The sequence below is a fragment of the Ranitomeya variabilis genome, chromosome 4, assembly GCF_051348905.1.
Source record: "Ranitomeya variabilis isolate aRanVar5 chromosome 4, aRanVar5.hap1, whole genome shotgun sequence".
Classification (NCBI taxonomy): Eukaryota; Metazoa; Chordata; class Amphibia; order Anura; family Dendrobatidae; genus Ranitomeya; species Ranitomeya variabilis.
Genome location: NC_135235.1, coordinates 62,184,830 through 62,196,726, shown reverse-complemented (window position 1 = coordinate 62,196,726; position 11,897 = coordinate 62,184,830). Strand labels below are relative to the sequence as shown.

Sequence of the window (11,897 nt, the reverse complement as noted above, 5' to 3'; positions counted from 1 at the left end):
TAAAAACAACACTCATCTCAATGCTTACCTATCTGACCATCCTGCTACTCATTCCCGCCGTCCAGCCCTCAAGGCTTCTTCTTTCCGACATCATGTGCTGCATCTCTGGTGTCTTTATTCTAGGATGAGACTTACTACAATGACTAGGCCTTGGACATCTCTGCGTATCATAGTGTCACCTTGTGTGCTGCAACCTCATGAGGTTTGAAAATAACGTGAAATCCTGTTCTACAGTGATGACATTGTATATTTGGCACTCAAGAGCATAAAAAAGAGAGCCCAAGTACTGGATGGTGAGCAGGTGAGGCACTAGGGATACTAGAACAGGTTAGTGGTGTCATCTCCACATAATATGCCTGTTCCAAATTAAATTGTAAATTTCAAATACGAGCATCAAAGAGCCACTCTAATACATTAAGAATCAAAGCAGATCCCTCTTTATTACATCATCCGGTCAGTCTTTATATACGTTATTAGTATTCATACATTGTAACAATATAATTGGCTTATCTTATCTCTAACTATATGCTGGCATTAGCATACATACTTCTGATTGGCTAAGTTAACACTGTTAACACCCAGCTTGTGGTCTCGGGGTCGTACTAGGCTCTAAGTTTTGCTTCTCCGATTTTTATGTCTTTACACAAAGACATTCCTAAGCCCCCCTTATCTGGACTCCATCTTGGAAGGAAAGAAATACATGTAGAAAGAGACTAAAATGAAGTCAGGATAGATAAAATATGAATCCTGCTCTCACAGTGGTGAGATGAGTATTAGTTTTTTCTTATCATTTGCTCAGTAAAATGGCATTTTGATGAATTGCGTAGAGAAAATTACAAAAAAAATCTTGAGAATACAAGTTTTTAAAAAAATTCAAGTACAGTTCGATTCCGCTCAAATAAATTTGCCCATTTCTACTGTTTACTGTATGCACTGTTTAAAAGTTACTACTAAACTAGGAGAAGATATGAGGAACATAAGAAGTAGAGATAAAATGATGCTTAGACACAAAGTAGTACAGTAATGTCACTATGAAAGACATGGCACTAATGTCACCAGCAGCTGAGTGTCATGGTCGCACATTTAGTCATGGTCAAGAAGACTGACATTAAATTAGACAATTTCTTTCCATCGTGGTAACCGTTAACCACATAAACTCCCCTATATGTGTTACAATCTATATTTGCAGCACTGGTGGTTTCTGTGTTGGTCATTGTGAATTTCCATTTATACAGACATGAGTATACCAAAATTGCAAGAGGTGATATCTGCAGAGGAAATCTATGGTATAAACTGACATGCTGCAAATTCACCATCAAACCCACACTTAGTCAATTTCTGCTATGGCTTTTTTTGCTGCATCTGGATGAAATGTTTGATTTCTCAATTTGCTGCTACTGTAATACACTGTGACTTGTCCATCCTAGAATTTGGATGCAAAATCAGTATTGTGTCTAACACATCTAAACAGACATTGAACATTGTATATTTTATCCCAGCCATCTGCTACCCCAAAATATAATATTGCTAAGGAACACTGAACCTTGAAAAGGATTGTCCAGGCAAACGGTTCGCAACACCAGGTAGTTGAATGCTGTAAAAATAACCAAATACACCAAACTCCCCTGCTGTCATCCTCTTTGATACAGCACAGGTTTCTCAGTGGCCTGCTCTGTAACTGGAATAAATGACTGCACTGTTCAGCCAGCCACATGGATACATTAGATTGTTTGAGCAGAGAGAAGTTAATAAACCAAAGGGAAAAGAAAGGACACTGAGAGCAATGGTAATTATTTTTTGATTCTCTGGCTCAGCACAAGACATCCTACCGGTTCCAACTTTAAAACGGAGTTTTTGCTTTCTTGATCTTTTTTTCAGAGAATATGAGTGATAACACCAAAACTTTTTCTCCACTCATAGTTAGTAGTTGGGTGAAGCCATTGATTGTCAAACTACAGTTTTCTATTTTTAAATCATAATGACAATCCAAAACATCCAAAATGACCATGATCAAAAGTTCACATATCCTCATGATTTTGGCCTGATAACATGCAGAAGTTGACACAAATGTGTTTGAATGGCTACTAAAGGTAACATCCTCACTTGCTTGCTTGTAATCAGTGTGTGTGCATAAAAGCTGAGTGAGTTTCTGGGATGCAGACAGACTCTTGCATCTTTCATCCAGCCACTGATGTTTCTGCATTGTGAGTCATGGGAAAAGCAAAATAATATGGGGAATGCCAGGTTTAATGGAACATACTGTACACCTTCCAAAAATTTCAACTTTTGTCTTGTCAGTCCACAGAGTATTCTCCCAAAAGTGGTTCATGTCGTCTTGATAATTAGATTTTTCTATATTTGGTTTGTAGTAATAGGTTACTGATCGAAGTCCATGATGACACATTTCAATATTAATGCAATGTGTCTGTTCAATGTGGCTCCTGTTTTAGGCTTAGTGTGGTTAAAGGGGTTGTCCACTACTTTCAATTAACCCCCCAATGTATCCCCCCGGGGCCCCTGATGAATTGTGCAAATACCTTTTGTTGCCGTTTTTGCCTGTGAGCGGCGCTGTAGCGGCAGCTGAGTCCGGGTCACGTGACCCCCAGGCTGCAGCCGCCGCTTATTTCCGCCAACGTCACGTCAATTTCCAGGCTCTGGAAATTGACGTGACGTCAGCAGCAGGTGTGTCCCAGCCGCACAGTCAGAGCAGTCACTCATCAAGAGTGACTGGGCTGTGGGCGGGGCTGGTGGCTGCCTGCGGGGCTGTGCTGGGGGCGGGCGGGGCTGTGCTGGGGGCGGGCGGGGCTAGGCAGGGATGATGATGGTGCGGGCGCTGGGGTCTGTATGTACGTGCCGGCGCCGGTGCTCTGCGTGCCAGCGCCGGAATGTGGGTATGGCGCCGGGGCTCTGCGCCGGCATGTGGGGGTGGGGGCCGGCGCCGGTGCCCTGCGTGCCAGCGCCGGTATGTAGGTACGGCGCCGGTGCTCTGCGCCGGCATGTGGGGGTGGGGGTGGGGGCCGGGGCTCTGCTGCCGGTATGTGCTGGGTCTGCTGCGGGGGATGGGGTGGTCTTTGGTGTGTGTGTGTGTCTCTGTGTGCAGGCATTGTCCGATGGGACTACAAGTCCCATCGGGATCTGCCTGCTACAGTGACAGTCAGTGACACATTAGCCAATGATGGGACAGTAGTAGTCCCATCATCCGGCTAATGTGTTGAATGTAAAAAAAAACAAAACAAAAAAAAACACACATATACAGTACATACACACATACAGAACATGCGCCACGCGACGACATGCACCATGCGACGACATGCGCCATGCGACGACATGCACCACGCGACGACATGCGCCATGCGACGCCATGCGACACCATGCGCCACGCGACGACATGCGCCATGCAACGGCATGCGCCATGCGACAACATGCGCCATGCGACTGCATGCGCCATGCGACGACATGCGCCATGCAACAACATGCGCCATGCAACGACATGCGGCATGCGACAACATGCGCATACAGTACATACATACATACAGACATACAGTACATACATACAGACATACAGTACATATAACATAGATTACATACTCACCATCACTTGTCACTTTGATCCCCGAAGCCAGTGTCATAAAAAATATTAAAATAATAAACAACCAATATACTCCCTGATCCGCAGAAATCCAATTAAAACGAGTGTCCCACGACGATCTCCCGTGGAGAACAGGAGCATCTGCTGATGCAACCACTCTCCAGGGGCTCCAGGAAGACAATGAGGGGAGGAAGGTATCCTTCCACAATGTATTCCCCACAATGTATTCCTACGCCCCTGTGAGAAAATAGTCCCTAGTCTCACTTTATGGTATGCTGTATGAGAAAGTTCCCACGCAGCTTTTTGCCATAAAGTGAGACCAGTGAACTATAGTAACCTCAGTGATGCACTGCAGGAGCCATTGTCTCCTGTCAGTGTGTCACTGAGGGTCCTATAGAGCAGAGACATCACCCGATGTCTCTGTTCTATAGGGGAGATCGTCGTGGGACACTCATTATTATTTGGACTACGGTGGACAGGTAGTATACGGTTTATTAGTTTACATTTTTTGCAGGGGCTGAAGTATGGTAAGTATGGTGAAATGAAGAATATTAAAATACTTTTTCCTAATGTGTGTGTGTTTTATTAACCCTTTATTAATATTGGATTAATAATGGATAGGCGTCTTATTGACGCCTCTCCATTATTAACCCGGCTTAATGTCACCTTACAATAGCAAGGTGACATTAACCCCTTATTACCCCATATCCCACCGCTACACGGGAGTGGGAAGAGAGGGGCTTAGGCTGGTTTCACACTTGCGTTTTTATCTGCATGCGTTTTTTAAAAAACCGCATGTGTGAAAAAACGCATGTAAACATGGTAAAACGCTGCGTTTTTTAGACGCATGCGTTTTTGCATGTAGAAAAAAAGCGGCGTTTTGCCGCGTTTACATGCGTTTTTCCTTCGTTTGCGTTTTTAAAACGCATGCTGAGAAGTGTGTGACAGCTGCCAATCATCAAAATCCACAAGAAAACCCACTATAAATAGAAATAGCTAGGGGTAGGGTTAGGGCCTAACCCTAAACGTGACAGAAATACGTGGCACTTACATACGTGGCACGTGGCACTTACATACGTGGCACTTAAATACGTGGCACTGAAATACGTGGCACTGAAATACGTGGCACGTGGCACTTACATACGTGGCACTTATATACGTGGCACTTACATACGTGACACTTACATACGTGGCACGTGGCACTTACATACGTGGCACTTATATACGTGGCACTTACATACGTGACACTTACATACGTGGCACATGGCACTTACATACGTGGCACTTACATATGTGGCACTTACATACGTGGCACTTAAATATGTGGCACGTGGCACTTACATACGTGGCACTTACATATGTGGCACTTACGTGCCACTTAAATACGTGGCACGTGGCACTTACATACGTGGCACTTATATACGTGGCACTTACATACGTGGCACTTATATACGTGGCACTTACATACGTGACACTTACATACGTGGCACATGGCACTTACATACGTGGCACTTATATACGTGGCACTTACATACGTGACACTTACATACGTGGCACATGGCACTTACATACGTGGCACTTACATATGTGGCACTTAGATACGTGGCACTTAAATATGTGGCACGTGGCACTTACATACGTGGCACTTACATATGTGGCACTTACGTGGCACTTAAATACGTGGCACGTGGCACTTACATACGTGGCACTTATATACGTGGCACTTACATACGTGACACTTACATACGTGGCACGTGGCACTTACATACGTGGCACTTACATATGTGGCACTTACATACGTGGCACTTAAATATGTGGCACGTGGCACTTACATACGTGGCACTTACATATGTGGCACTTACGTGGCACTTAAATACGTGGCACATGGCACTTACATACGTGGCACTTACATACGTGGCACTTACATACGTGGCACTTATATACGTGGCACTGAAATATCGTGGCACTATGTCATAAAATGTTCATTAAACGGTTAGGGGTGAGGTTAGGGGTAGGGTTAGGGTTTGGATCCCTTTATCACCCTGATGGTGGTGGGTGGTTTTTCAGTTTTTTCTGTTTTTTTCTATAAAAACGCATGCGTTTTTAACGCAAACAAACGCGCGTGTTCAAAAACGCATGCGTTGCCGAAAACGCGTCAAAACGCATGCGAAAAAACGCATGCGTTTTTAATGTTAAGTATAGGAAGAAAACGCATGCGTTTTTTAGCGCTAAAACGCAGCGTCCAAAAACGCAAGTGTGAAACCAGCCTCAGTGCCGGAATTGGCGCATCTAAGGCTACGTTCACATTTGCGTTGCGCGCCGCAGCGTCGGAGACGCAACGCACAACGCAAACAAAAACGCAACAAAACGCACGCTAAAACGCTGCATTTTGCGACGCATGCGTCCTTTTTGGCCGAAAGTTGGACGCAAAAAAAATGCAACTTGCTGCGTCCTCTGCGCCCAACGCTTGCGGCCAAAAAAACCCATGCGTCGCAAAACGAAGCACAATGCATGTCCATGCGCCCCCATGTTAAATATAGGGGCGCATGACGTATGCGGCGACGCTGCGGCGCCGAACGCTAATGTGAACGTAGACTTACAGATGCGCCATTTCTGGGGTGGCTGCGGACTGGTATTTGTAGCCGGGGGGGGGGACCAATATCCATGGCCCCTCTCTTGGCTATTAATATCAGCCCGCAGCTGTCTGCGTAGCCTTTCTGGCTATAAAATATAGGGGGACCCCACGTCATTTTTTTGGGGGGGTCCCTCTATTTTAATAGCCAGTAAAGGCTACGCAGACAGCTGCGGGCTGATATTCATAGCAGGCTACAAATATTGGCCTCGGCCGTCGGCTTTCCCCCTCTGGCGCAGAAAATTGCGCGGGAGCCCACGCCGTTTTTTTCAGTTTTTTATTAAATTAAACGCTCATTAAGCCCTGTTTCACAGTTGCGTCGGCACGGGTCCATCGCTATGCGTTGGGCCGACGTACCGACGCACGTTGTGAAATTTGTGCACGTCGTGGGCAGCGGATGCAGTTTTTCAACGCATCCGCTGCCCATTCTGAAGTCCGGGGAGGAGGGGGCGGAGTTTTGGCCGCGTATGCGCGGTAGAAAATGGCAGACGTGACGGATGTGCCAACGGTCCGCCAAAACACGACGCATCCGTTGCACGATGGACGCGACGTGTGGCCATCCGTCGCGATCCTTCACTAATACACATCTATGGGTAAAAAACGCATCCTGCGAGCACATTTGCAGGATCCGTTTTTTTCCCAAAAAGACGGATTGCGAAAAACGCAAGTGTGAAAGTAGCCTTATAGAAACATCGGCCTTTCTATTATATATCTATGGATATATCTATCTATAGATATATTTATCTATAGATATATCTATAGATACATAGATGTATCTATCCATATATTTGGCTGCTTTCACACATCAGGTTTTTGCCGTGAGGCACAATCCGGCGAGTTTTGAAAAAAACGGATCCATTTTTTTCCGACGGATCCGTCTTTTTCTCATAGAGTTTCATCCGTTTTTTGCCGGATCCGTCAAAAAAGCTGTTTCCGCCAGATGGAAAACACATACAGAGGAACGTTTTTTCTGTCCGGCGAAAAAACGCACAGCGACGGATCCGGCAAAAAAAGTATGAAACTGAGCTGTGAAATGATGAATCCGGCCTTGGAATCCGTTTTTTCATGCATGTTTCCATTCAAATCATGCACATTTTCCGTTTATTTACTTATTTCCAAAAACGGCATTAAAACCGCACCAAAAAAAGCATAAAAACTGCACCAAAAACTGCATCAAAACTGCACCAAAAACTGCATCAAAACCTGGTGCAGTTTTGCAGTTTTGGTGCGGTTTTGATACAGTTTTTGGTGCGGTTTTGATGCAGTTCTTGGTGCGGTTTCGGTGCGGCTTTTTCCGCAGCATGTGCACAACAAGTCTGCGGTTCCCATAGACTTACATTGGTTGTACACTACACTGCGGATTTGATGCAATTCAGTGCAGCAAAAAACGCTGCAGATCTGCAATCAAATCCACAATGTGTGCACACAGCCTTAGCATTTAGTGAACCTAGCCAAAAAGCCAAGCAAAAAACAAGTGTGGGATTTCACTTTTTTTGCCATTTCATTGCACTTTGAATTTTTTTCACATTTTCTGCTACACGACATGGTAAAACCAATGATGGCGTTCAAAAGTAGAACTTGTTCTGCAAAAGATAAGCCCTCACATGGCCATACTGACGGAAAAATTATGGCTCTGGAAAGAAGGGGAGCGATAAACGAAAACAAAAAAGCTCCAGGGGTGAAGGGGTTTAGAAACATGGATATGGACATATCTATGGAAATAGACATAGATATATATGTATGTATGTATCTATCTATCTATTATCTATCTATCTATGTATTTATCTATCTATCTATCTACTATCTATCTATCTTTCCCTCTATCTATCTATCTTTCCCTCTATCTATCTGTAATGGAGTGTGGGTTGGACAAATGTAAAAGAGGAGGTCGGACAGAAATGACATCACAAATCTTTTTGAAGCTAGAGGAGGGAGAGGAGGGAGGGGTTGGGGTGTGTTTTGGAGGGGGTGTGCTAGGTTCAGGCTTAGTAGCAGTGCAATGCATCATGGAACTTGTAGTATTAGAGCACAATGACTCAGGAGAAAGGAAGTTGTCGATTAACCCCATGAGAGCTGAATCCAGCACTAAAATGTGCTGCTACAGCATGATAAAAGGTAATATTGCTAAAATAAACACAGTAGATGTTTTCAGTGGCCCATAATAGCAAGATTTATGAAAAAAAAAAAAAAGGTTATAGTAGTGGACAACTTCTTTAATGTACAGCATACTGTTTCTTTCACATTATTGCCGTTCTCAATTTGAGGAGGCAATCTACATAATGCAGTAACTCACTATTTGCTTTTCATTAATCGTCAATATTTGAAAAAAATGTTTTCATACAATTCACCGATTCAACAAAGGGTTTTGCCAAAATCCTGGTCTATAACGCCTTAAAATGTTCGCAAATTCTTATGCATTTGAAATTTATGGAAAAATGTTGTGACTTTTGCAGTTTTTACACCTATCCTGGCTAGCTTTGCTCAAGTGGGTAGTTTTTGAAAAAACCCACTCAATAAATTCATCATAATTTACATGCACAAAAGTGGCATAACCTGCACTTCTTAATGGATTTCGCACATCTTACTCCACCACTTCCTTCATTAAAACTATTGTAAAAACACAGCCTTGATATGATCTGTACTTACACTATATGGAAATTTCTAACATTTATGGTTTGTTGTTGGTAATGTAAAACTTCTATAATAGTTCAGTCATCGGCAAATTCTATGGAAGTGGGCACATTAGACCTAAGTTTGTAATGCCGATTAGTATGATTCATGCTTATAATTTATGTGTCTCCTCTATGTGTTTTTTTTTCTTCTAAACTTTAATATTTTATAAAACTATGTGTAATTTCTTCAACAGGTGTTTTTTTTAATTTGTAATGATGCTCTAATAGTTTTACATTGGGTTAGAGTAATAACTTCTTGCTATGACAAAGAACTGTTCAGGTTTGAGAATAATTGAACTTCCTTAAAAGGCTCAATGTATCCATTATTAAAGTTATATCAGTAAAGCCTGGATATTCTGTTGGAGCTTAACTGATGTCTATTATTCGATCTTGTTTTCCATGGCTCGTCTTGTACAAATATTTCTAAAGGATGTGAAAAGAGACACATAGTAAGCCTGACAAGCCATAATAAGATTAAGAAAGATGAAGTCCTTTCTTTATAATATTCTTCACTTCTCCATTTCGTAAAGTATAAATCATTGGATTAATCATGGGAATTACCGCCGTATAGAGCAAAGCAAAAAGCTTATCATGAGCTGGTGAGTACATTGAAGGTGGACGCATGTAGACCACTATCATGGTACCATAGAATAGAATTACCACTGTAAGATGGGATGAACAAGTAGAGAAAGCCTTAATTCTTCCATCTTTTACACGAATGCTACCAATCATGCGTACAATTATTACATACGAAGCCAAAGTGAACATGAATGGCATAAACCCTAATACAAGACTTTCCACGAGTATCAGCACTTCAATGTTGGCATTTTTGCCACATGATAATTTTAGAAGGGCAGTAAGGTCACAAAAGAAATGGTTAATGACATGAGATTTGCAGAAATTGAATCGTGAAGACAGCGAGACTGGAAATGATGAACTCACAAAACCTGTTAACCAACATCCTTGAGACAAAAGGAGGCAGGTTTTACTGTTCATGATAAAGGAGTAATGCAAGGGCTTGCAGATGGCGACATATCGGTCGTATGCCATTGCTGCCAATAAAAAATATTCTGCCACTGCAAATGCAATATAGAAGTACTGCTGGGAAATGCAACCAGTAAATGAAATTTGCTTATTACTCTGTGAATGAAGCCATATAAGCTCAGGAAGAGTAACAGAAGTATAACACATATCTAGAGAAGCTAAATGGCAAAGAAAGAAATACATAGGTGTTTGTAACGATGTATGAACTAGGACAAGAACTAAAATAAGGCTGTTTCCTGTTATGGTCAGAATATACATAATATAGAAAGCCAGAAGTAGAGGAAGGTGCAACTGGGGGACGTCAGTAAAACCAACTAGCAGAAAGTAGGTCAGCGAAGATTGATTCTCATAGAGTATTTCCGGGAAGTCTTGAGCCATCTCATCTAGCAGAGGCAAAAGCATCAAATTATAATGCAATATTCCATGGACATACAAAAAAGACTCCTGGAAATAATTCAATATCTTGACTAATTGATAAGCTAACAGGATGCTCAAAAAACATTCAAGTTTTAGAGTCACTTCTGGTACATCTACATTTCTACATTTGCTACATTGGTATTTCATATACTTGAATAAGGTTGAGCTGCAGTACGAGTTTGAAACAATAGTCATTAGTGGTGCAGTTTCTGAAAAAAAATATAACTAACTTTCATTTTTCTAATTTCCAAACAAAAAATAATGAAATGGAGGTGAGAGGTAGTCTGAAGAAAAATACCATAAAATGGTAAAAAAATAATAATAATAAAAAAATACAAAAAATAAATAAAAATAAAAATAATGAAATGTGCCCAAAGCAAACTAGAGCATGAAATGAATAAAAAAAAATGAATGTGGATAATATTAAACTGTGATACCAATTAATAATAAACTGTTGGGTTAATGTAAATATTATTATCTGTATCTTTATGGGGGCAGAAGTGTTGGAAAGGGTGCTAGGATATTTTTTTCATATGATCCCAATTATGCTAGAGTCACATTTATAAAGTATATTTTGCTACATGTACAGTGCCTACAAGTAGTATTCAACCCCCTGCAGATTTAGCAGGTTTACACATTTGGAATTAACTTGGCATTGTGACATTTGGACTGTAGATCAGCCTGGAAGTGTGAAATGCACTGCAGCGAAAAAGAATGTTATTTCTTTGTTTATTTTTTTTTTAAATTGTGAACAGTTTTTTCAGAGGGTCATTTATTATTCAACCCCTCAACCTCCCAGAATTCTGTTTGGTTCCCCTAAAGTATTAAGAAGTAGTTCAGGCACAAAAAACAATGAGCTTCACATGTTTGGATTAATTATCTCTTTTTCCAGCCTTTTCTGACTATTTAAGATCCTCCCCAAACTTGTGAACAGCACTCAAACATGGTCAACATGGGAAAGACAAAGGAGCATTCCAAAGCCATCAGAGACAAGATCGTGGAGGGTCACAAGGCTGGCAAGGGGTACAAAACCCTTTCCAAGGAGTTGGGCCTACCTGTCTCCACTGTTGGGAGCATCATCCGGAAGTGGAAGGCTTATGGAACTACTGTTAGCCTTCCACGGCCTGGACAGCCTTTGAAAGTTTCCTCCCGTGCCGAGGCCAGGCTTGTCCAAAGAGTCAAGGCTAACCCAAGGACAACAAGGAAGGAGCTCCGGGAAGATCTCATGGCAGTGGGGACATTGGTTTCAGTCAATACCATAAGTAACGTACTCCACCACAATGGTCTCCGTTCCAGAAGAGCCCGTAAGGTACCTTTACTTTCAAAGCGTCATGTCAAGGCTCGTCTACAGTTTGCTCATGATCACTTGGAGGACTCTGAGACTGACTGGTTCAAGGTTCTCTGGTCTGATGAGACCAAGATCGAGATCTTTGGTGCCAACCACACACGTGACGTTTGGAGACTGGATGGCACTGCATACGACCCCAAGAATACCATCCGTACAGTCAAGCATGGTGGTGACAGCATCATGCTGTGGGGCTGT

The 11,897-nt window shown here is 42.3% G+C and overlaps 1 protein-coding gene across 1 annotated transcript; it reads right to left on the bottom strand.

The window, feature by feature from the left end:
• Window positions 1-9,296: 9,296 nt before the first annotated feature.
• LOC143767567 (olfactory receptor 8G17-like) lies at window positions 9,297-10,315 on the bottom strand. The gene has a single exon (XM_077255977.1). The coding sequence runs from the start codon at window positions 10,313-10,315 to the stop codon at window positions 9,368-9,370; it is 948 nt and encodes a 315-aa protein (XP_077112092.1). The 3' UTR covers window positions 9,297-9,367.
• Between the last annotated feature and the right edge of the window lie 1,582 nt (window positions 10,316-11,897).